This window comes from Ictidomys tridecemlineatus, chromosome 4, assembly GCF_052094955.1.
Source record: "Ictidomys tridecemlineatus isolate mIctTri1 chromosome 4, mIctTri1.hap1, whole genome shotgun sequence".
Taxonomy (NCBI): domain Eukaryota; kingdom Metazoa; phylum Chordata; class Mammalia; order Rodentia; family Sciuridae; genus Ictidomys; species Ictidomys tridecemlineatus.
Window position 1 is genome coordinate 177912116 of NC_135480.1, and position 26346 is coordinate 177938461.

At 50.1% G+C, this 26346-nt stretch overlaps 1 protein-coding gene across 1 annotated transcript in view; it reads right to left on the reverse strand.

Moving 5' to 3' along the window:
• Positions 1-26346, reverse strand: part of Gabbr2 (gamma-aminobutyric acid type B receptor subunit 2) — a 352225-nt gene that overhangs the window by 156927 nt on the left and 168952 nt on the right. Inside the window, exon 4 of the mRNA XM_078047869.1 lies at positions 13420-13521. Coding sequence (XP_077903995.1) covers positions 13420-13521 — 102 coding nt within the window. The remainder of the gene's footprint in view (positions 1-13419; positions 13522-26346) is intronic.

The window sequence follows — 26346 nt, forward strand, 5'->3', positions numbered from 1 at the left end:
CACTTCTCCTTCACATTTCTCACTCCTCTTCAAGGCAGTAAAAATGAACTACCAGCAGTTTTCCCCAAAATGCCTGCAATTCATCCATCCATTCATTCCTATTCTGTCCCCTCCTTCTTTCTGTAAGCTCAACCATTCAGTGACTTTCCTCCCCTCAACATGCTCTGCCTGCATGGTTGCTCCCCACCCTGCCTGCCTCCCCTCGAGCTTCCCTACTCTGAGAAGCTGTCTCTGTCCCATTGGGCTTGGATGCCATTTCCTCCTCTGTGGGCCAGGGGCACCCATGCTTCTGTCCATCACATTTCCCTTTGAGACCAAGGGGACTCATCTCTGGTCCCCAGCTCGCAGCATACGACATGACACCCATGTCAGTAAATATGCATCAAATGCAAGGTGCAGTGAGGAGTGCCATGTGCAGCATGGAATGCCATCCTTGTCCCCACGGGTCACTCGGGGGGCGGGAGGCTTTATTGTTGCTGCACTAGTATCCTGCTGGTCCCAGGTCCTGGGACTGACTGGGCTCACCATGTCCACTTCTCAAATGAACCGAGGGACCCTATCTTCATGGCTGACTGTCTGACCACCTGCTGACAAATAACCAGCTCTGTCACTCGAGGACCATTTAGAATCTCTGCTGCCATGACAACCATGTTGCAAAGACCACCTGGTTCTACGCGCCAGGCTGTTAGGTATGCATGGGGCCCAAGGGATCACCCATCTAGCAAGCGCCTTCCCAGAGAAGCCAAAGGCTTTCTCCAAAGCTGAACTGCATTCCAAGTCCAGGCTCTTACTTTGTTGACCCAGACGGTGCCTGAGGCAGGAAGCTGTTCAAACCCTCTCTGGTTCTGGAGGGCAAGTGGTGGGACCCAGATGCTGCCAAACCTGAGAGGGAGGAGGGGCCTGAGTGGGAGGAGGGGCCTGAGAGAGAGGAGGGGCCTGGGTGGGAGGAGGGGCCTGTGAGGGAGGAGAGGTCCGGGTGGAAGGAGGGGCCTGGGTGGGAGGAAGGGCCTGAGAGAGAGGAGAGGCCTGAGAGAGAGGAGGGGCCTGAGTGCGAGGAGGGGCCTGTGAGGGAGGAGGAGCCTGAAAGGGAAAAGGGCCCTGTGAAGGAGGAGGGGCCTGAGTGGGAGGAGAGGCCTGAGAGGGAAGAGGGCCCTATAAGGGAGAAAGGCCTCTGAGGGAGGAGGGGCCTGAGTGGAAGGAATGGTCTGAGAAGGAGGAGGGGCCTGAGGGAGGAGGGGCCTGTGAGGGAGGAGGGGCCTGTGAGGGAGGAGAGGTCTGAGTGGATGGAAGAGTCTGAGAGGGAAGAGGGACCTGTGAGGGAGGAGGAGTCTGAGTGGAAGGAAGGGCCTGAGAGGGAGGAGGGGTCTGTGAGGGAGGAGGGGCCTGGAAGGGAGGAGGGGCCTGTGAGGAAAGAGGGGTTTGAAAGAGAAGAGGGCCCTGAGTGGAAGGAGGGGCCTGTGAGGGAGGAGAGGTCTGAGTAGAAGGAAGAGTCTGGGAGGGAAGTGGGACCTGTGAGGGAGGAGGGGCCTGAGTGGAAGGAATGGTCTGAGAAGGAGGAGGGGCCTGAGGGAGGAGGGGGCCTGTGAGGGAGGAGGGGCCTGTGAGGGAGGAGAGGTCTGAGTGGAAGGAAGAGTCTGAGGGAAGAGGGATCTGTGAGGGAGGAGGAGTCTGAGTGGAAGGAAGGGCCTGAGAGGGAGGAGGGGTCTGTGAGGAAGGAGGGGCCTGGAAGGGAGGAGGGGCCTGTGAGGAAAGAGGGGTTTGAAAGAGAAGAGGGCCCTGAGTGGAAGGAGGGGCCTGAGTGGAAGGAGGGGCCTGTGAGGGAGAAGGGATCTGAGAGGGAGGAGGGGCCTGAGAGGGAAGAGGGGTCTGTGAGGGAGGAGGGGCCTGTGAGGAAAGAGGGGTCTGTGAGGGAAGGGGGTCTGAAAGGGAAGAGGGGGCCCCCAGTGAAAGGAGGGACCTGAGAGGAAGGAGAGGCCTGAGTGGAAGGAGGGGCCTGGGCGGGAGGTGGGGCCTCAGTGGGAGGAGGGGCCTCAGTGGGAGGCGGGGCCTCAGTGGGAGGAGACACTTGTGAAGGACAGGCCTGAGTGGAAGAAGGAATAACTCCTTCCCAGATGTTTGGTCTTGGTAGACCAGGGACAGAGACCTCTGTTGACACCCCAAAAGGGGGCAAGATTGGAAGGAAACAGCAGTGGGGTGGGGCCTGGAGACAGGGAGGGATGCCCAGCCCCAGACCTCCCACGAAAGAAGGGCAGGACTTGTGAGGCAGAAAGGTCCACTGAGTTCTCTCTGGAGAGGAGCCCAAGGTGGCCCAGACCTCCGGTTGGTGTCCTTTCCTCTTTAATGGCTCCTTCTCATTCATTGTCTGGAGCTCCCTTCATCTCTAGGATGCTTACAGGGACCTAAAATATTCTCTCTCTTTCTCTCTCTCACATACACAGAAAGGAAGACCCAAGTAAGCACGTGTGTGTGGGGAGAATTCCAGAGTCTTTCTGGCTGGTGTGTAAGCAATCTGTCAGCCCCACCTTGGGAGGGGCACTATTATTAAGCCTACTTTGAAGAAACTGAGGCCTAAAGAATTAGGCCCTTTCACAGATGCAGTGGACCCCTCCTCCAGGGTGGTATGCCACCCCAGCTGTAGTGGGGGGGGCTGATGGTAGCTCCAACCCTTCTTTGAGAGGTGCTCTTGACTAAGGGGGGGCTTCCTGGCCCTGGGAGACCATGCCAGTGTCCACACCCTGTGGGCAGCTGCTAAGGACTATTCTTCAGATAGAAGACCTAGTAGTGCCCTTGCTGAAAGGCAAGACCAGCCCCCTGGGGTGTCTATGCCCCAGAGATCCCTATAGAGAGCCAGGTAAAACTGGTCTCCAGCCAGGACAGCCCTGGCCTGTTGGCTTAGCTCCCCTCCCACCTCCTCCTGCTCCCCTCCCTCAATGAAGCACTTTTATAGGAGTCCCAACCTCTGTTTCTAGGGACTTCAACCTAAGCTTTCAGGTGATACAGATAGGAAGTGACCTGGGCCCCAGATTGATGTGGTCCCAAGAACCTCAGGGCTTGGCCACTGCCCCTCCCAATTGCCTCCCAGGGAGAGAAAGTGAAGCCCACTATCCTAAGCTGCTGGAGCTCGGCATCTAGTCTGCAGCTTAGCATCCAGTCTGCAGCAAGGACTCATGAAGAAAAGGTGGAGCAGATCTTGAAGTGAAAGAATGTGAACAGCACATGCAGCCCTGAGTCACTAAAATATCTGGTGTGCACTGAGAAGAGCAGGAGGGCAGAAGCTAGGAAGATAGGGACTAGTCCCTGCACCACGGGGTGTGGCATCCTAGAGGGAAGGCTGCTGACCCCTGGCTTATCTGGAGTCTCCTACCACCCACACCTCTGTCTCAGCCCACTGTCCATCACACCCTGGTTTCTCAAGGACCCTCCCATGAGGCTTCATCTCACAGACCTGCTAAGCTGCTGAGACCATACAGAACCATGCAGGAGGAACTGCAAGCTCTGGGCTTAGAGGCTGGCCACCATGTGAACTGGAAGATGACTGGGAGGCACTGGCCAGGACTGCCCCATGGTCTGCCTGTAGACCTGGGAAGCTCAAGGGGGTTCACCTAGATATCCCTTCCAATGTCCTCCTGACAGACTGATTCAACACCCAGAATGAACCCTCTCTTTTCTTGAACCCAAATTAATCTTTCTTGGACGTTCCCACCACCTCAAACGTCTAAAGGTTCAGAAGCAGGAAACATGTATCACTATACAGAAAGGGCGTGGAGGGGAGGAGCCCACTCCAGCCTGCAGGCACAGAATGGTATTTCCTTCAAGTTTATTATTGTTTCTTGAAAATTTATCTATGTTTAGCAGTCTAAGAATGTATCTGTCTTAAGATAAAAATAATACCTTTTTTCCTCCACCATTCTGAGCAAAACTGGCCCAATGGGGACAATGTTCCATGTTTATTCTGTAGCTTTGTGTCTCCTTGGGGTGCTTGTGTGAGTTAGTTACGGAGGTCAGCATGGGCTCTGGGCTGCTAGATGTGTGTGGGTGACAAATCCCATAGGGACTCTCCCATCTGCTTGGAGAAGAGGGTGACAATTCCTACCAGGACTTCTCTGGTCAGTGGGAGGAGGGAGCATATGATTCCTATAAGGACCCTCCCTTGAGGCAAAGGTGAGGTGAGTTCCCCTCGGCCTGTCTTTATGGTCTTCCTGCAACAGGCAGCATCGTGTCCTCCACAAATCCCCAGAGCCTGTGAGGATGCCGTATTGTACCACAGGGGAACTCATGTTACGGGTGGCATTACAGTCACTGATTTTTAATATAGGGAGGTTTTGTTGGCACAATGTAATCACAAGGGTCTTTAAAAGTGGAAAAGTTGATCCAGGCATGGTGGTGCATGCCTGTAATCCCAGCAGTTTGGGAGGCTGAGGCAGGAGGATGGTGAGTTCAAAGCCAGCCTCAGCAAAAGCAAGGCGCTAAGCAACTGTCTCTAAATAAAATACAAAATAGAGCTGGGGATGTGACTTGATGGTCCAGTGCCCCTGAGTACAATCCCCAGTACTCCCCCTCAAAAAAAAAAAAAAAGTGGAAGAGTTGGATACAGGGACATGGTATAAAAAAGGCTCAGCTGACAACTGGTGGCTTTCAAGTCAGAGGAAGGAGACACTTGCAGGATTCCAAGTTGCCTCTAGAAGCTGGAAAATGCAAGGAAATGGACTGTCTTCCCAGAGCCTCCAGAAAGCACCCATCCCTGATGATGTCTTGATCTCAGCCTGCTGAGGCTGGTGTGGGCCTCTGGTCTCTAGGACAGTGAGACAGACCTGTGTGGTTTGCAGTTACTCCATTACTCCAGCTGCCCAGGAGCTGGATGCACCTCCTCTCCAGCAGGACCTGACCCTGGGCAGATTCTGCTGCCCTTTCCTCTCCACTTGGGTTCCAGGACCCTCTCTATCACTGCTGACCAACTGGGCTGATTTTCTGGTCAAAGCTGTGTCCTTATTGTGCCATTTGAGCCATAAGAATCCCCGTGATACTGGCAGCGAATTGGGCTTTTTTTGTGACTCACTCAAAAAGAAAAATGATGCATCTCTGAGTGGTAGAGGCAGTTTTCCTTATCCCTTCTTTTCAGACTGGAAAGGTTGGCTCCATTTTCCTGGTCCCATGATGACATTCTGGAGCTCAAACATGGCTCAGGTAGCAAAAGGAATATAAGGGCTTTCTATCCAGCCTGGGTCTTTCTGCTTGCCCTTCCTAGGCACACCTGTCCACTGAGTGTCAGTGTGTAAGCTGCAAAGCTACCTCATTCCTGTTTTATTGCCAAGAAGGCCTAGGAAGAAGGGGTTGTTTTAAATTTTTGATCTATGGACAAACTCCTGAGATGTCCAGAGGCTGTGGAGGGATCTCATTGCTAACTGAGGATGGGGTGGGCACGAAGCAGGAGCCCGCTGTGGGGGTTCAGAGTCAGTCTGCAGCTCCAGAGCAGGCCTGCCATCTCAGCCCATGCACTTATCCACTGTGTGGCCTTGGGAAAGTTGTTAAACTTGCCTGAGCTTCGGTTTCTCTATGTATAAAGTGGAGATAGTAGTACCTTCCTTTAGGACAGATGGTGGCAAACATTTCTATAAAGGGCAAGTAGAAAATACTTCAGGTTTCACAGGCCATAGAATCTTTGTTGCAGATACTCAGTTCTGCTGCCGTAGCACAAAAGCAGCCAAAATCAATGTGGTCAATGAATGTGTTCCAATAAAACTTTATTTGTAAAACCAAATGGTAGACCCCATTTGGCCCATGAACCACCATTTGCTGTCGGCTATTGTAGAGTTATCATGAGGATTAAATGAACTAATAAATCTTCAGGAACAAAGCAAAGGCTAAAAGTGTCATTCGTTGTTGAAGCATCTGTGAGGGCAGGAGAATACACGGATAAGAAGGAAAAGAGAGAAAAGCTTTGGGCTCCTCCCTCCTCTGGTAAATGCATCTTCAAAATGGGAGTTCTGTGGGCTCAGAGAGCATACACAAATTGCTCACAATCTCCCAGCTTTGCTTCATGTCCCAAAGCACGGGTTTTTAAAGGATTTTGTTGTTATTTTAATATATTCATTAAAAGATAGGGAGTCCCGTAGCTTTCTAACCTTGAGTTCCATAATTTTATTGTTGAGTGTTTTTTTTTTTTTTCTGTTCCACTGTTTCCCAGGTTTCCAATAGAACATCCACCAGCCTATGAGAGCCACACTCTGCACATAGGGACCCTCACACAGCCCTGGTCCATGAATGTTCTAGGGTCTTTGAATAGAGGACACTGAGGCAGGGATAGGACTTGAACCCAGGGTCCACTTGATGCAAAAGCCCCTGTGCTGAATTTCTGTTTGGGATAATGAGGAAAGTCTGGAAGTGGAAAATAAGGGGATTGTACTTAATGTCACTGAATTGAGTGAGTGCTTTGTTAAAAATGGTTAAAAGGAGCCAAGTGCAGTGGTGCATGCCTAGAATTCCAGCAATTTAGGAGGCTGAGGCAGGAGGATTGCAAGTTTAGCCTGGGCAATTTAGCAAGATCTTGTCTCAAAATAAAATTTTTAAAAAGGTCTAGGGGTATAGCTTAATGGTAAAGCACACTTGGGTTCAATCACCCACACCACCAAAAAGAAAAAAAAAAAGGTTAAATGGTAAATTTTGTTATGTATATTCTATTCCAATAAAAAAAGGGTGAGGGTAGCAAGAATAATACTTCTTATGCTATAGGAACAAAGCAAAAACAAAAACAAAACCACAAAAATGAAAAGAATGTGACCACTGTCAATCAGGGGTACTACTACTAAAGGTGGGCGAGGGTGCTGGGACTGGGAGTGGGTGGGGAAGGGCTCTTGTATCTAACAAAGCTCTCTGACTCAATGGTGTCTACCTCAAGATTCTGTAAGGCATTCATTTGGTCAGTGTGGGTTTTGAATCAGTGTTTTATTTTCTAATAGCATTTTGGGATAGGGAGAGGGCCACTAGGGATTGAATTCAGGGGCACTTGACCACGGAGCCATAGCCCCAGCCCTATTTTGTATTTTATTTAGAGATAGGATCTCTCTGAGTTGCTTAATGCCTCACCATGGCTGAGGCTGGCTTTAAACTTGTGATCCTCCTGCCTCAGCCTCCCAAACTGCTGGGATTACAGGCATGTGCTACTGCACGGGACTCTAATAGCATTTAAAAAAAAAAAAAATCCTATTCTTTCCACAAAAGTATTTAGCCTCCACAAACCTGCACTGACTGGGGAAATTGCCCCTCACGTCTCTGTTCCAAAAATAAGGGCCTATGGATGCCTGGGTCTGAAATAATGACCTACCAAAACAATCAAAAATGAAAATACTAGTGGGGGATGGGGGCCACTTCAGGAAAGGAAGATGAAGCAAGCAAATCTGGCAGAGGGAAGTCCCCAACCTGGAGCTCATGCCACAGGCCCAGTTCTTGGCCTCTGCAGGGGGCGCTTCTCAGCCCTGCCTGGCAACAGATCCTACAGCCCCCGGTTTAGGACAGGCCTAGAATGAGGTCAAAAATGCTTGGGGCTTCCTGGCACAAAGATGGTTTTATTTCCTGACTTTTTTGATATGAACTTTGATACCTATCTGTAAATCAGTCTTTTTAATATCAGTATTCAGGTCTTCTGTGTTCTGACTGATTTTTGCCTGGGTGTCCAAGTCTGAGGCAGAGATGTGATGTCCCCCAACACTATTGTGTTCCTGCCAAATCCTCTTTGTATTTCCAACAGGCTTTTCTTTATTTATTTCAGCGAGAAGTAATGGTCCCTGAGCCTATTATTCTCACAGCAGGGGGTATCCTTATCTATAGAAAAGGACTCTCCTTAATCCTGCTGAATGCCTGTAACTTGGCTTCTCTTTGGTCCCTTATGAACAGGAGTCTCACCGCACTGTGATTTGTTCAATAGACTTTTACCTAACCTTTGACCTTTAACCTCTGTGCATCACCTATTTTGTCTGTTGTAAAAAAGTTTTTCAAAATGCTGAGGGGCTGGGGCTGGGGCTCAGCGGTAATGCACTTGCCTGGTATGAGTGAGGTACTAGCTTTGATTCTCAACACTGCATGCAAATAAACAAAATAAAGATTTATCAATAATTAAAAAAATTTTTTTAAATAAATCAAGTAAAATAAAATTCAAGATTACTGGGCTTATTTTAAATTATTTGTAATCTGAAAGCTCTTGCTTTTTAATAATGTGTTTGGCCTATTTGAATTTCTGATCAGAATCACTATATTTAGTCTGCAATTATCTGTTTTAAGTTTACTGATTTTCACATGTGCTGTTTTTCAATACATAGATTGAATATTCTTTGCTTTTATCTTCATTATTTCAAAAGCTTCTGGTTCTGTTTACTTGAAAGTATATTTACTGTCACATCATTCAAAATGCTCCTTAGCTTATGTTTCTCTTATTATGTTTTTGTTTTAGTTTAAATTTTTGCTGAGCTGGGGATGGAACCCAGGGCCATGCGTTAGTTAGCTGTGCCCCAGCTCCTTCTCTAATTAGGAAGCTCATGAACAAATGATCTCTTTGGGGGTCCCTCTCCTGGTTTAGACCAGGAGTCGAGCACCCGTCTTTTTTTATTTACCTACTTGTTAGGTTCTGTAATATAATTTGGATTTTTATATTTCAGTTATTGTTATTACACTCTCAATTTTGGCTTCATCTCTAAAAATTATAGATACCTTTTGCATCTGTATGCACTTTTGTAACAGATATGTAGACAGTTCTTTTTCCACAGCTCCATGGTCCCTGCTTGGCCATTCCTTTCGTGACCCTGGCTATGAAATGTGCCATTGCTCTCAGCCGGCTGACATGGGCCTTGGGCTTAACCTTCAGTCTGGGACATGGGCCTTCAATCTGGGACATCGCTGGTTTTTGCATCTTTTCTGGAAAGCCTTTTTTTTTGGGGGGGGGGCTAGATATCTGTAGGATTTCCTCTTACAATTTATATATCAAAACATTTGCCAAAATGTGTATAAATATGTCTCGTTTTGTCACCAATTCTGCTAGAATGCAGAGAGAGGTCAGCTAGTTTGTTCACATGGCCTTCGCTTTTCTATATAAAATTGTTGACTGTGTAGTTTTTAAATGGTCAAATATTCATATGATCCCACCTAACAGGTCTGTCTTCAGCCCCCTTAAGTTTGTTTCTTATAAAAAATAAATTTCTTCTTTGAGGATACACTTCGATTTATAGAAAAATGGCTCATCCAGTTTTCCCTACTCTTAGCCATCTCATGTAACATGGTACCCATGTTACAATGAATGAACCAGCATTCGTGCATTGTTATTAGCTCAAGCCCATCTTTTAATCAAATTTCCTTAGTTTTTTTTTTTTTTTTTTTTTTCCTCTCATGTCTTTTGCTGGTCCTGGATCCATCTGGGATACTGTGGATATTAGTTGATGTGCCTCCTTAGCCTCCTCTTGGCTCTGACAGCCCCGACTTTTTGACAACTTAGACAGCATAGAGGAGAGCTGGCCAGGTGTTTTGTAGACTAGCTTTCCACTAGAATCTGCTGGTGCTTTTCTCATGCTAGACTGCAGCCGTGGCCTTGGGAGAGGAAGGGTAGAGTGTGCTATTGTCATCCTGTCACATCAAGGGTGCTGCTGACATGCCATATCATTGTTGATGTTGACCTTGAGGTCTGAGATAGTGTGAGTCAGGTTCCTCTGCAGTAGATTCTCCTTTTTATACTGTGCTCTTTGGAAGGAAGTAGCAAGAAGTGGGTAGTTATAGCCTGATTCCTTGGAGCATGAGGACTCTTTTAAGTCTCTTGGAATTCTACTGCAGACATTTTTCTATTCTCTTCCAGTTATTTGTCAATTATACAAGCATGGGCTGGTGGATATTTGGTTTATACTTTGGGTTATATTCCAATCCTTCCCTCCTTCTTTGGTCAGGTGTCCCAGCCTTGGCCTTTGGAAGCACCTTAGTTGGCCCTTGTGCTCCCTTGATGTAGCCACTGGGGCGCATTGCTGTTTTGAGCCCTGCCCCACTTCCTGATGCCAGGAGATGCTCCAGCATCATCTTGCAGCCGCCCTGCCCCACAGGGTCAGTCATTTCTCTAAGTAGCCCTGGTTCTTCTTACCGGGGATTAGAAATTAAACTCTGGGGGCCGGGTGTGCTTGCTGCTCCTGGGCTGCCTATTTTGTTTTTGATCTTGGTTCTGTTCTGCATGTCCTGGATCCCCCCTTAGGATCTCCCTTCTCCAGTATCCATAACTGTATCTTTTCTCTCATTGGATTGATCTCTTTGGCCATTTCCTCTGAACGTGGGGGAGGCATCTCGAGTTCGTCCTCCACATTATTGATTTTGATTTTTCCTGGCATTCGCTCCGCTCTCTACGGCCTCCGATGCAGACTTCTGTTCTGCTATCTGATACCTCGTTTCTTCCTTGCCCTCTGTACCTCCTTCTCTAACTTACCCACAATGGATCTGAGACTTGCTTTTCTTTGGAGCTTTCCAGAACCGACTGCCTTTTCTCTGTTCCTGAGTATTCTGTCCATCCTGACTTAGCATTTCATCCAAGTGCACACCACAAATTGTTGAGCAAATTGAGTTTGGCTCCAGGGGATGGGAAATCAAACAGTGATCTATATAGACAAAAACTTCTGCTTCCTGGGGCTTCCCTTCTAATGGGAGGAGACAGGAGCTAAGCAGTGGGGCGAGGTTGTCGCAGGTTGAACTGCGACAAAAGATCCATTGAAGTACTAACCCCAGGACCTCAGAATGTGACCTTATTTGAAAACAAGGTGACTGCAGATGTGATGAGTTAGGTGAGGCCATACTGGAACGGGGTGGGTTCTTAATCCAACACGACAGGTGTCCTACTAAAAGGACGAGGTGAAGAGATGGGGAGGGGCGATGAGAAGCAGTTACTAGAGTCACACCTTCATGACTTAAGGACCCAGGGACACAGAAGCTAAGAGAAAGGTGTGGAGGAGCCCCAGAGAGGGCATGGCCCTGCCTGTCCCTGGTCTCTAGAACTGAGAGAGAATCAATTTGTGTTACTTTAAGCCCCCTAGTTTGTGGCACTTCCTTAGGACAGGCCCAGGAAACAAATACAGATGTCAACTCATGAAATGGAGAAAATGAGCAGAAAGGGGAAATGGGATCCTTAAAGAACAGGGATTTTAATTTAATGTAATTATTATTATTTTAGGGGTTAACAGGGATTGAATTTAGGGGCACTTAATCATGGGGCCACATCCCCAGCCCTTTTTATTTTGAGACAGGGTCTTGCTACGTTGCTTTAGGGTCTTGCTAAATGGCTAAGGCTGGCTTTGAACCTGACAATCCTCCTGTCTCAGCCTCCCAAGCTGTTGGAATTATAGGTGTGAGCCATCATGCTCAGCTAAGAATTGAAATAAAGAGTCAAAGGAGGCCTCTGGGAGGAGGGGACAAATGAACAGACTCAGAGAAGATACAAGGATCCATACCTGTGCCTTGGGGGACAGCCCTCCCCACAGAGGGGACCTCCATGCATTCTGTGCCCGCCCTGCCCTGGGACTTATATAATGTGGGAATCCTTTCTCAGAGCCATCATTCTCCAGGGGGGTGGGGACAGCCAGGCGGTGGCATCCCCAGACCTGGTTTGAATTCTAGCCCAATGCTTCCCACGGGGTGTCTTGGGGTAGGTAGTTCCTTAACCACTCTGACCCTCAAGACTCCATCTGTGAAATGGATTACAAAGATTCCCTCTATCAGAGGGTATGGGGAGGCCTAGGAGAGGCAGTGAAGGTCAAGGGTGCTGCAAGGGGCTGGCCCTCCTCGGTGCTCTGAGAAACAGAAAGGGCGTCCATTTCAGCTGCCGTTTTCCTCTCATTATCCTCTCTCCTCTTTCTTTTGCAGCAGGTTGGTGGATGAGCAGAGCGCCCAGATCCACCCCCAATTTCTTGCAGACTTTTCAACTAGTACCTCTGCTCTATCCACAAAGGCCCTTTAAACTTGAAAGCCCTCAGAACTCTGCTGGGCCTCTGCAGCCAGGGAGCTATTTCAAGTGCTGCCCTGGGAGATGCCCTGCATGTAGCTGGAGAATGTCAGCACAGCGCAGGCCCCTCCTGCCACCACCACCACCCAGCCCTCCATCCCATAGGCCCCACACAGCCAACTGGACCCTCACACCCTACAGCCAGCCTGGGACAATGCAGGGGGCAGACTTTGGACAGATCCCACTCTATCCAACTGGCTGGCTGAGGGCCCTCCCCTGGCTGCTGTTTCCCCACCTGCAGAGGCTCCCAGGGCTGACATGTGACCCTCAGGCTCTATGTCCACCCTGGAGGAGGTGAACAATTGGTACGTCTATGAACTGAGGGATTTGGAAGCAATGGCTTGAAACTGCTGTCTGCCCTGTCTGGTGCACCTGGGACTTCCCCAATCAGAAGGGTCACATCAGCAACAGGACTCTGAGATCTCCAAACCAGTGACTTTACATGTGAGCACGAAGGTCAGGCAGCTCTGCCTGTGTCTCTGTGAACCTCACAGCTTTCCACTGAGCTCAGGAGAAAAGACCCAGCTTCTTAGCTTGGTGGTCAAGGCTCCTGGGGACAGCCTGCAAACTCTATCCTGCTTCCTTCAATCTCTCCCCTGAGCCTGCAGGCTTGAGTCCCCTCTGCTCCCAGGCATATGAGCACACCAACCTGTCCCCTGATCTGTGTCCCCTATCCCTATCTACTCCTGCAGGTGGGGATCCTGCACATTCTGTGGCCTGGCTGGAATATTGTCCTTTCTTTGGAACTTCTCTGAACCCTCTCCCCAGGTGGGATGAGTCACTTCCTGCCTGTGTTCTCAGGTCCCTTTGTTCCAGTTTCCCCTGAGAGCTGCCTGTCTTCCTCACCGTGCTGTGAGCGACCTGAGCTCAAGAACAGGTTTGATGGTGTCCTTGAGCCCAGGAGAGGGTCTGGCACATGAAAGGTGTTTGAGAGAGTTTGTGGAACAGATGGACAGATGAAAGTTAGACATTTACTTATAACCATCGAAACTTCTAGTTGACCCTTTCTGTTCCTAGAGTGACTGTCACAAGATGAGGGTCAGGAGTCTGGGCTTGCAGTCCTGACAATAATACTTCCTTGGGGTGGCTTTAGGCTGGAGTTCCTCGCTCTAAGCCATTTCAAAACAGAGATGATAATAACTTGTACCCTGTGGCCAGGCTGATAGGGGAGATCACTGTTGAAGCTCTGCAGGGTGATGAGCCTGGCAATGGGCATCCTTGGCTGGTGCTGGACACCAAGTAAGGGGGAAGCCCAGGGATACCAGCTTCAGGGAGCTTCTCCCAGGTCTGAGATGCTAAGTTGGCAAGAACTTGAGGCCCAGATCAAACCTGAGGCTTCTTCAAGATTTGGGAAACCCCAGGAGCACGGCCACTGGCCTGTCACTCAGGCCGTGATCAGCTGCACCTACCTTAAGCTTTTTGACGCTGGTGCAGGGATCATTGGAGAAGCTCTCAGTGTCCGAAATCTCAATGTCCTCACCATACAGAACCCCAGTCAGGTCGTTCCTCACCTGTCAGCAAAGAGAAAATAGAGGTGGATATGCTGGCAGCCTCTGCAAGGGCCAGGGCAGGGGCTTGTTCTGGGGAAGTGACTTGAGTGGGCAAAGCAACTTTCTCCACTCCACTGACGACATGAAGGAATATCCAACCTGCAACCGACACATTGATAGGAGGAGGCCAGACAGGTTCGCAGCCTGCTAAGGCTGCCCCCAGGAAGGTTCCTGGGAGATAAGGCTAGGAGAGGGCCTGGCCGGCCTCCCCCTCCACCTCACCCCATCTCCAAGTCAGGATACACAGTCATGTCTTTGTTTACATGTTTACATTTTGCATTATATATTAGCATTTGTGTGTGTGTGTGTGTGTGTGTGTGTGTGTACAGAGAGAGAGAGAGAGGCCAGATGAAACCAGGATGAACCAGGGCCTCATGCATGCTAAGCAAGTGCTTTACCACGGAGCCCCCCGATTTGTAATGACTTCACTTTTCTGGTAGATAGTCAAGACATTCAGAGAGACAGGGCAGAATAGAGGACAGCTATGTGCTTGGAAAGCAGAAGGCTCAAACTGCAGGGCCACCAGAGCCAGCACGGGAGGACCTTAGGGAGTGGTGGGACTAGGGGCCACATGTCCTCTGAAGGTCACAGTTTGCTACTCAGCTGCCATTCTAGAACCCGGGCCCAGGATCACACTCCTTTTGGAGGGAGAAATCAGAAATCTAGGCATTTGCGATATAAAATACCACATTTAAAATAATATTTTAAGAATTAAACTGAATAAACCTGAGTCTCTGTTTGGCCCGCAGCCACGGCTGTGCACCCTTAGACACTTAGCAAAGGAAACTGGGCTGTTTTAGGAGAAAAAACAGGTGGGGGTCAGGGGCCCAGCTTCCAGGTCCTGCCCTGACATTGACTCTCTCAGGGTCTTGGCCCCTCTGTGTGACCTCCTCCCCCACCACGGCTTCCCTGGGCCCCTGTTTCTTCTTCTGGGAGAAGGTGAACCTTACAAGCACTCTTGTCCACCCTTGTTAGGATGCTATTATCAAAAACAGAAACTAAAAGTGTTTGTGAGGATGTGGAGCAGGTGGGGCCTTGTGACCTGCTACTGGGAATGTCCAGAGGCGCTGCTTTCCAGAAAACAGAGTGGCAGCTCCTTGGAAAAGAAACACAGAATCGCTACAGTGTTATGGTTTGAATATGAGGCACCGACTTGAAGTTGTGTGTGACAATGCAGGCATGCGCAGAGGTGGAACGATGAGCTCATGAGAGCTGCAACCCCGTCAGTGGATGAATCCACTTGACAGATCAATAATTTGAATGGATTGTTGGGTGGTAACTGTAGGTAGGTAGGTAGGTAGGTAGGTAGGTAGGTAAGGTGCCTACAGGAAGCAGACCCCTGAGGGGCAGTTCTTTGGGGTTGATATTTTATTCCTGATGAGTAGGGCTCTCTTTACTTTCTGCTTGCTACGTTCTCAGCTGCTTTCCACCATTGTATCCTTCAGCCTATGATGTTCTGCCTCATCTTGGCTCAGAGCTATGGAGTTGAAACTCTGAAATCATGAGCCCAAATAACCTTTTTCTCTTCTAAGTTGTTCTTGTCAGGTCTTTTGTCACAGCGTGACACAAAGCTGTTGAAACCACAGGGGGTCCATTTCTGGGTATATGCCCTAAAACAGATAGCAGGGACTTGAACAGGTATTTGTATACACATGTTCTTCATGCATTATTCACAGTAGCCAAAAGGTAGAAATAACTGGAGTGTTTATGGATGGATGGAAGTAAACACATATAGTGGAGTATTGTTCGATCTTAAAAAATAATTAAATCCTGTTACATGCTCCAACTTGGATGAACCTAGAAAAAAGGCAGAAACAAAAAGGAAACTATTGTATGGTTCCAATTATATGAAGCATGAGGAATAGTCACAAACGACCCCGAGGGAGGGGGACAGGAGGGAGAGGGGAGCTGGTGTTAAACAGCTACAAAATTTCAGTTTGGGATGATGAAAAAGTTCTGGAGCTGAATAATGATGATCATTGCATAACAATGTCAATGAACTTGAGAGGACTGTACACTTACAAATGCTCAAAATGGTAAATTTTATGTTATGCATATTTTACCACAATAAAAAAGCTCTTCTTATTTCAACAGTCAGCAGATCCTTCTCATACATATATGAAAGTGTTTTGAATAGCCTGGCCCTAAATGTCACTGGTCACCAGGAAGCCACCGCCAAGGAGAGGGTACAAAGGGGATGTCAGTGGGAGCTGCCATATTCTCTTTCTTTCAAGATCTACGAAGCAAACGGAGCCAAATGTGAACATTTATTAATTCCAGCTAGTAGTCCCTGGGTGCTTATTTTATTCTGTGCTTTTCTGAATGCTTGAAGTACTTTGTGATAAATGTTTTGTAAAAAGAAACTGCCACGGTCAGAGTGAACCTTGTCCATCTGCGGTTTCTACCTCTATTTTGATGGAAGACTGGGAACTAGTTTATTATTATTTTTAAGTTAACTTTGTCATTAGAGTTGATTTCTGTTGCTTGGATCCTTTTCGGATGCAGATGGGGGTTCCAAGACCCGGTTTTCTACCTTGAAGGTGTGGCGGAGCAACTGAACCTGCAGCACGCATGCGCATGCCCCAGGAGGCAGCAATGCGCAGGCGCAGTGGAGCCCAGGAGCTCCACCTGCCTGGCGCCCACAGGGAAGGGAACTATTGAGCTTCTCTTTGAGTCTCAGTTTTTTTCAGCTGAAAAATGGGGACACTGTAGCAAGTAACTCACAGGTTGGTTCAAGACCCAGCGGAGACCCTGTAGAATGGCTTTGGAAATCCTAAAGCTCTACACGCTGCTTTAGAAGTCGGAATAATCATATCCAGGCGGTCGGCAGGCATCCGGCTGTCGGTGGCCTGGGGTGTCCATGTGGGTGCGTTGGTGGGTGCGCAGCGGCTGTGTTGTCGATATGGTAGAGTGGCATATTTTATAGGCCATCGGGACTCAAAACAAATACACAAAAAGCACTCTAGAGGCCGTCTCATCCCGCCCCTAATTTCACAGTTGAGGAAACTGAGGGGTGACTCCCCGTCCAGCGCTCTTCCCACGCTCCCAGGCTGGCTCTTCTGGACCCTGCCAGATGTGGAGGGTTCTGAGGCCCAGTGAGCCGGAACAGGTCAGAACAGATGGTCAGCACAATCAGCCACTCACCGCCCAACATTTTAGTACTGAGGGTCTGCCTCAGCTTGAATATTTATTTTAATGGACATTGTAGGGAAAACAAATGGAGGACATCGGCAATAAATGGCATTTTAAAATAACCAAAGCATGGGAAAGAAATAATTTAACTGATATTCATCACAAGGGAAATCCACACCCCCATTTGGATATAAGAATCCCTCAGTGCGATGATGGAAGAGTGAGTCAAATTGCAAAAAGCTAGTTCTTTTGGAACTGCAGGACTCTCTTTGTTTAATGGAGCTAATGTCTTATAGCAGTTTTCCATTGAGGATCCAAAGGCAAGAATGTTAACATTTGAGCTCAGACTTCAAACTCTAGGGAAAGGCCAACATTTTGCAAGAAAACAAGAGCCAAGAAGAATCAGGGAAAGCCAGGAGCTGTGGGCACAGCCCTGCCCTGGCTGAGCAAAGCGAGCACACCAGGTCATCTCTGCATCTGCACAACACCTCCCTCGGCTCAGTCAGGCAGTAGGTGAGGAGGTTGACAGGGAGCTGTCACTCCAATGAAGTCATCCCAATGGCCTCATTCTTCCAGCTGACTGGATGCATCTACACACTGGCCATGGGGACACACAGCTAGGCTTTCCCCATGCTCCAGCGGCATAGCCAGGAGCGAGGGTTTGGAGGAGGAAGGGGAAGGCAGAGGGAGAGGTGAAGAGCAATGGCCTCAGGAAATGGGTGGAGGGGGTGAAAGGACCATTGGAAGAACGTCCTCACTCAGTATAAATGAGTACTTGTGGTTCACATTAAGCCTAGTGCATGTCCCATCTGTCAGGGAGGCGGGTCAGCATGCCAGAGCGGGCCACAGTGCTGCTTCACCTGTAAAGGCCCCAGCTCTGAAGCCTGCAGCTCGCCATTGAATGCACTGCTCCATGATGCTGGCACTGTGTGAGGTGGTATTAAGGCCTCTAATGTTGAGCAATACTATTTACTCATTGTCCTGGATCTTTAGTAAAGGTGAGAGACATTAATCAAATGGCTTCCCTGGTGAATGTATCAGTATCCACTGAGATAAAGGCTCTTGAGTTCAGGACCATGCTTCTGGCAGAGGCTGTACTAGAGTCAGACCCAGGCCAAGAGGTAGAACAGGACAAAGGATTCCAGCCTGACAAACTGCATGTGCAAAGGTCCTGTGTCAGAAGCTGGTAGGGAAGCTAAGCAATTTCACACTTGGGTTAAAGCAGATCCTAAAAGAGGGGTTGTGAGGAGATAATGGAATGAAATGAGAAATGAGAGGTGAACAGGGGCAGACCAATTAGACCTCACAATTCATATTGTATATTCTGGTGTTGATCTTAAGTACAATGGAGAGTCACTCTGGGTTGTCAAGTGAAGGAGAGTACATGATCAGAGCCTGTTTTGAAATGGTAACTCAGGCTTCTAGGACTGATGGGGGACAGGGGCATGGAGAGAGCAGGGAGGCAGGGAGGCAGTGACAGGAAGGCTACGAAAGTCATCCAAGAGAGAGATTCTGGAAGCTGGATGAAGAAAGGATGGTAGAGTAGCAAGAATTGCATTCAGGGTAACTCATAAGCTGTATCCGTCTTCCACTGCTGCATAATAAATTATTCCAAAACTTAGCAACTTGAAACATCTCTCTCTTGTCGCCCAGTTTCCATGGATGAGGAATGGGAGAGTGGCTCAATGCAAAGTGGCTTGGGCACAAGCTCTTCCCTGAGGCTGTGGGAAGATGCTGGCCAGGCCCCCCCACCCCCACCCCATTGCCTGAAGACTGCTGGGCTGCCTCTGGGAATCACCTGGGGATGCCCTGGAGCCTCCTCAACCTCTGTCTGAACTCACCAGAGTCTCGGGGACAGGACCCAGGTGCTAGTGGTCTTAGATCTCTCCAGGTGATTCCTATGTGCAACAGAACTATGACAGGAGGTGGGGTGGGGCAGCCTGCCTGAACATCCCAAGTCACCTGGCACCACCTTCTCCAGATCCAGGGCACCATCTTTCCTTTGCAGCTGGGACTCCTCCTCTGCCCTCTCCTGCCCCACCCAATGGGGCACCTCATCTTGAATCCAAGGTCCTTCTACTCCTGGCCCCTAGTATCCATAGTGAGTCCCAGCTATGTCCGAAGGCAGAATGGAGAAGGACAGGAGAGAGAAGGTAGAAAAGGGAGGAGAGAGTAGCTAAATATTATTATAGCTACAAGTGACCACGTCCAGGCCACATGTCTAAGGCAGGAAAGATTCCAATGAGCAAGTGAAGCTCAGAGCCAGTGACCTGAGGCTGGGGAAGCGTCAGACCCTGAGACACTAGGGCTTCTGTGGCCAGCAGTTCCCCAGACACCTTCCCTAGCCAGGCCACAGTGCCAGCTGAGGAATCATCCAGAAAGGCCAAGATTCCAGTGAAGTTGGAGAGAATCAGGACTGTGCCAAATGCACTTTACAACTCTTTGAAAATTCTAATTAGGTTACAAGATGAACTTGAGAGCAGCGCGATTCCCAGCTCTCCTATGGAAGCAGAGGTAACCTACTTTGTCATTCAAATGCACTGGCTATATATAGCCTTGGATTGTGCAAATGTCACTCCTCTTACCTGACTAAAGCGTGTAATTATAGATTTACTTCTATTCATTCATGAAATGTGTCTTCACTTGATTAAATAGTTCATTCAAGTAAAATCCATTAAAATATGGAACGTGTTAAAATGTCGCTCGTTAGAGGCAGAGGGCACCGATGTCATTAAGATGCTAATTAGGATAAACAGGCATTTGAAACACTCAAATCTTTGAATAATTCAGGTCACTTTTACTGGGCCTGGAGCTCCCCAGGAACCACCATTAATTTAAACTAATTAAAAAATTAGCCTGGAGAAGAGAAGACCAAGGCAGGAAGCGATGGCTGACTTCAAACATGGGGGAGAGGAGGGGCGTGGCTCTGGGCATCCTCGTGGCAGTGGGGGAACCAACAGGTAGATGGCTCCGGAAAGCATATTTTGGCCCAAAGAGAGGAAACAAACAAACAAAATCTTTGTGAGAATGGAGAAGGGACCTTGTTAGGGAGTGAGTTCCCCGTCATCAGAAGTGGGCAAGCAGGAGCTGGTTGGGATATTGTTGAGGGGCTTCCTCTTTCTTCACCAATGCCTGTGGTTCTAGGAGAGTATTTAGAAATCTCATCTGTCCATATTCTGTGCTTTTTTAAATTTAAAAGTATTGAAGCACCCCTGCACAGCCCTGCGGGGTTTCAAAGATTTGGGTCACCAGCTTAAATTCTTGTAGAAACTTCTCCTTGTGGTGGTATTTCCGCTTTTCCAAACCTGATGAGCACTTGTTGAGGAGGGTTCTCCTTTAAAAAAATAGAGCCACCTAATTTTTGGATTTCTACAGGTAAGTCAGCTCTTAATAACCTATGATCAGAGCTGAATGTAAGTGAAAAAAAATTTTTTTTAAAGGGCAAGTACAAAGTGAACATGTGTTAGCTCTCCTACCCACGGGCAATTGCCGTGGGTAGACAGGCAGCTCGGTTCGCTGCCATCTGCACGTGTGTGTGACCCCTGTGTGTGCACAGCGCAGAGCCAGCCGTTGAATGGTGACCCCAAAAGACATGTCCAATTCCTAACCCTCAGAACCTGTCAGCGTGACCTGATTTGGAAAAAGGGTCCTTGCAGATGTAATGAACTTGCACATCTCCAGATGAGCTCATCCTGGAAAAATCCAACGTTGTGTCCTTATGGGAAAAGGCAAAGGGAGATCCGGGCTCTCTCCTGGAGCCTTCAGAGAGGGCAGGACTCTGCTTGCTTCTTGATTTAGGACCTCTGTCCTCCAGAGCTGGGAAAGAGCAGATTTCTGTCATCTGAAGCTCCCCAGTTTGTGGTGATTTGTTAGAGCAGCCACAGGAAACCAGCACACCTGAGGCCTCCCGAATGCTGGCGTTCCCTGATCCAAACTCCATTCCCATGGAGAAGCCCTGGCTTCCATCAGTGTAGACCAAAGGGAGGCCCAGTTTCCCTCTGCTGGATGGCACCGCACGTCTGTCCTGAAGAAACATGGCTTTTCTTGCCTCCCCAGTTACTAAGAGCAGGGACACAAACGGAGGATGCTGAGCTGCAGTGACTGGAGATGGCAGCCAGGGATGAGCCACGGTCCTCTGGGGGCCTCTCCAGCTGGGCTCAGGAGTCCAGACCCTGACATACAGCTGGCTGTGACACTGGGACATTGGTGGCATCCCCTCCTGCACCAGCATGTGAGCTCCAGGACTCAAGGGCTTTGTTTGCCTTGCAGGACCCCACATGTGCCCGGCATCTGGGAAGTCTCCAAACTATTTGAGACGGATGAGCAGGAAAGAGCACAAGCCCAGGTGCGCTGTACCTGTTCACCCTTAGATGTGGGAGGCTGGTGTCCTGAGCCTGGAGGGCTCATGAGGACTTGAGCTCAGCTTGCAGGAAAATGAGGCAGCAGCATCCCAGGGCTGGCTGCTGGCTGCAACCTGAAGGCAGCCTGGGGCATAGCGACTGCACCAGCTGGACGTCCATCAAGGCCCCAGGGAAGTGGGGAGCTGCAGCATGCTGTCATCCTCTGTGGGCCCCCTTGTGGGGACACACAGGGGCTGGGAGCAACTGGAGTTCCCTGGGATTCTGCCTCCCTCACTGAGGCCCAGGGAGATGGACCTGTGGCCTGAGTCCTGCCTAGCCATTCACACTGAGCCCTCATGACAACTTCCTTCCTGCTGTGGGTATCCAGCTGTCCCACATGGCATATGGGAGCAGGGACCCTACTGGAAGTAACAGGCCCCCATGTCCCCCAACATGCCAGTCCCCCACTCTCCATATGGCAGCTCTTTGTCAGGAGTGAAGAAAGTCCAGGGGCCATGATTTCCTCTTCCCTGGTCCCCACTTGCTCCTTGGGGTCCACCTTCCAGAACCCCATACTGTAGTGGGGGACACCCTGGATCCAACTGCAGGGGCCCAGATGGTGACTGGAGGTGGCCGGAGCTGCTTTGGTTTTGCGGCTTCTTCTCTGGCTGGCTAGACTTGCACAGTGTTAGAAATTCCAAGGAGTCACCAGTGGGGTAGACAGAGTGGCCCCCTAACTCACTCACATCTAGTCCCTAGACTGGGTCACTTTCCCTAGAAAGGGTTTTGCAGATGGGTTTATGTTAAGGATCCTGAGGTGGGAAACCACCTTGGATTATCCAGAAGGCCCAGTGAAACCTGAGGGTCTTCACAAGGGGCAGGGAAGTCGGGGAGTCAGACACTGAGGTGAGACAGAAATAGGCATCACATCTGCCTGATCATCTGGGGATGTGCTGCTGAAGCTCTGCAGGTGGAGGAAGGGGCCTGCAGCCCAGAACTGTGGGCGACCTGCAGAGCTGGAAGAGCAACATTCTCCCCTGCAGCCTCCAGAAGAACCAGACCTTGATTTTAACCCAGAGATTTTGAACTTTTGACTAAGACTGTAAGACAAAAAAAAACATGTGGGTGTAATGGAATGTCTCCCATTAATACATCTAAGACAAAAACCACGACTTCATGATGATTTGTTACAGAACAGGAGACACACACAATGAACTTTCATCTGGGGATCTCACATAGCCTCAAAACCACCTCCTACAGGAAGTCTCCCTCCTTCCCCAGCGAGCAGACCCCTCCACTGAAGGCCATCCTGGGCTCAAGGCCCTGCTCCCTGGCAAAGCAGAGAATGACCTGGGATTCCCATGCCTTCCATCTGGATACCCCTATTTCTGCAGGAGCCCAGCCCCCTTCTTGGACGATGCACAAACCTCCCCATTGGCCACTCAGCAGTCTTTCTGTGCTCCCTGTCCCAGGCCTTGCTTCTAGACCAGCCATCCAGGGAAGGAAATTAGCCCTACGAACCTCCCTCCTTCCTGGTGACAAAGACCTGTTGCTTTAATTGTGGCAGATTTGTGGGACCAAACCTACATTTACAAAAAGATAGGATATTACTGAAACAGGGAGATGCTCAGCTGGGATGTGGCATGTAACCTGTGTAAAGGGTCTGCGGAGTGAGGCTCCTCACGGAAGAGGGCAGGTGACCCACCAAGACATCTAAGGAGAGCAGAAGTCCTTAGCAGACTCAGCTCTTGGAGCCCCATCCCTGCTCCTCCAACCTCAGGAATGGCTGAAGGGATGGCAGGGGGCCAGGTGGGGAGGTCCAGGCCTGTGAGACACCTGCCTGCACATCCTTGGAGAGCTGTCATGGAGACCAGGGCACAGGGCCTCAGGGCCAAGGACCAGGATGGAAGGGTGTAGCCAACAGGCAGAACTGTCTAAGCAGAGACTCAGTGGAGGATGGGAGGGCCCTTCCCCCGTGGGGGTGAGCCCCTCCTCAGCAGGGTGCAAGCCAAGGTGGGGGAGCTGTAGAGGAATTCAGGCCTCAGACAGAGGGGCAGGGGAGACTGCCGCATCCCTGAGGAAAGTCTCAAATTCCCAAAGCTGTGAGGTCATGAGTGTGAGGCAGCCCGGGGGGTGCCCAGTCCACCCCTGCCGAAGCAAGCAGGCGGCTCCATACTGGGTCAGCAGTTGGGACAAGTGTGTCCTCTGGCTTCACGGTGGAGCACAAAGCACTCTGGGACCCTGGGGAACAGTGACACATTCATGTGAGGAACTCTTTCCAGTTCTATGTTCCGGAGGGGGTTCAACCTGAGGTCCTAAACCCCAAGTCAACCCTGAGGTCCTAAACCCCAAGCATTCGAAGACCTCTCCCGGCCTCCACGGGCTTCTTCCTCTGGGCTCTGGATTTTCTGTGGGGTGCAGGGAGGAAGTGAAGGGACAGACTCCTGCACAAAAGTCACAGGTGCCCACTTCTCCTTCCATCTCTCCATCTCTTCCTCCAAGTGCTCAGGGAGGAAGCAGGCTGGAGGGAACACCATGGGATTCTCTCTAAGTGAATTTTGCCCTTTTGCCAATTTTATAAAGCAGATCTCACTACTGCCTCCATTTTATAGAGAAGGGATCTAGAAGATTCAAGAAGCTGTAACTTACCCCAGGTTACAATCAGTAAGCCAGAGGGCCAGGATTCAGCCTCCTGTCTCTGTAACTACCACATCTGGGAGAGGAGGGTGGAGGAAGAAGAGAGAGGGGCTTGGTGGCAGCACTGGCCTGACCCCTTGGGCAAGGGAGTGATTCCCGCAGTAAGGGCCCATGAGCAGGTAAGTGCTCCTCCACTTGAGTGACCCCTGCTCAACTGGGAGGCCCTGGAAAGTTGGGACTCTCTGTGCATCCTTGCTGGACACAAATGTGGTAAAGAGCAATCAGGACATTTGGGAAAGAAGAAAGCGGAGCTAGGCATATCCAGGGGGCAAGAACGTCCAGATCAGACAGGCAGTGCCCAAGATGTTCTTGGCCTTCACCTCCAGCCTCAAGATCACTGCAAAGGGGGCCCTGTGCTCAGCAGGCAGAGCAGGTTCTGACACTCAGGCCCACGTGTCTGAGAGGTGCTCAGCTCAGACCATCAAAGCCAAACTGCTACTCACCCACCACCTGCCTCCACTGGGCAATGGGGGAAACTGAAGTCCCAGGAGGGGTGGGGACCTGCCACAAATTTCACAACTGTGAAGGGCGGAACTGAGACTCAAACCCATTTTCCTTCTCAGACTACGACTGCCATTTCTTTAACAGTGGTGCCAGAACAGAGAGAGCGGCCCTCCAGGACCCTTTCCAAAATCCTACGAGACCAGAGCTACAGAAGCCCTCTGTGTTCCGGGACCCAGCCTGCTTGACACACGGACCCAGAGATCTCCCTCACAGCAGCCTCCCTTGGGCTAGGAGTTGAAGAGCCGTGGCCCCCAAACCTGCTGGGCACCTGCCTCTCCCTGGAGCTCTGTAGAAATGTAGATTCTTGGGCTCCAACTGAGAGATTCTGACATAGATACAGGGGCTGGGGAAGGGAGGCGACAATCTGTGCTTCATGAGGTGCCCTGCAGCCTCTGTTGCATAACCAGATTTGGGACCCACGGGTCAAGTGACACCCTTTTAGGGTGCCTCAGTCTGACTGCCCCTTCAGCTAAACTCCTTCCTTCCCCTGGGACCTGTAATGGATACCATGGCACGCTGCCAGAACCTTCTGTGGGATGAAGATATTCATTCCCCCTAACTCCTAGGATATGCCCTTGAATGAAGGGAGCAGCCTTGTGGAAGGTCACCCACGACCTTGCCCCAAAGCAGCCAACACCCAATGACTGGCCCAGCCTTCTTGTCTAGATGGGAGACACCTCTGAAACCTTCCCCAAGCTCCAGAGCTCCCCATGGCACGGCTGAGGTCTCTGTGGTGACTTGGGATGTACCACTTTCTCCTCTGCCCAGTCCTGCTTTCCCGCTGCCTCCTGGGTGCTCTCTTCAGTGAATCCCCTGTGTGTGCACCTGAGTCTCTTTCTCAGGGAAGCGGCCCTAGGACAGGCTCCCTTCCCCATATCTGTGTCAGATTGGCCTAACCCAGTACCTGGCCCCCAATCCTGGGGTGACACCCCCACTGCGGGGAACCCATGGACAGCCTGGAGCAACCCAGGACCCTCCAGGTGACTCTGGTCAGTTCCGCTGCTTTTGACTCAAAGCCCTTAAGTTTATGGAAGTAATTTCTAAATGGAAATAACAATTTGAGGAAAGGAGGAGAGCAAACAACTACCCAGAGCCCAGAATACCAATTCGCGGGGCGTAGGGACTCTTGCTGGAGATTCTCCATTTGCCCTCAGCCACACCCTTCAGTCCTGGCCCATTTTGGGAACCTGACTTATGGATATTGCCACTTGAGCTGGCTTGTCCTCTGACTTCTAGTTAGATTGCGCCAACTGGAGGTCCCAGCAGGCTCCTGAGGGTCAATGGGAGTCCCGCTATGGTCCAAGGACCAATGGGAGGCCCTAGCAGGAGTCTGAAGGCCAATAGGGGTGCAGCTAGGATCCAAGGAACAATGGGAGGCACCAGCAGGAGTCAGAGGCTGAGGAGAGTCCAACAGGGGTCCAAAGATCAAAGGGAGGTGCCAGTAGAGAAGGCCAATGGGAGTCAAGTGGGGGTCCAAGGGCCAGTGGGAGGCCCCAGCAGGAGTTAGAGGGCTGGCAGAGAAAGAGTTCAGGGTACTTGTGCCTCGGCTCCTCTCTGGCTTGCTTGGGTAAAGCCCATGCAGCCTCCCACCTCCAAGCTCCCCCAACACTGAGCCTCTCTCCCTGCTCTCAGGGCACATGGGTGGTCCTGACTCCCACCCCGTTGCTAGTCCCTGGGGCTGCTTTAGCCTTGGCTACTTCCCTTGGCCCTGCCCTAAACACTTCCTTTCAAGTAAACTTTCTTCACTCTAACTCTCTGGCATGCCATCTGTTTCCTGCCGAGGCCTTAATTAATGCAGCAGATAAGTTTTTGAGGTAGAAGTTATCAAAGTATAAACTATTTTATATTCTGATTTTTACACCTAGCATTTTACCATGTATCTTCTAGTTCATTTTTACCACCCATAACACGTGCGTTAATAAGCCCAAGTCCCTGCACTCTGCTCTCCTCTGACCACATCCTGCTCACCCTTTGAGCCCCCATCACAAATGGCCCCTCCTTCATGTAGTCCTTCTGATTCTTCAGTGAACTGTCCTGGCCCCCTTCACACCAACATCCTCGGCTCCTCTCTCCCCACCTCCCATCTCCAAGCTTTCTTGGACTTTTGGAGAAA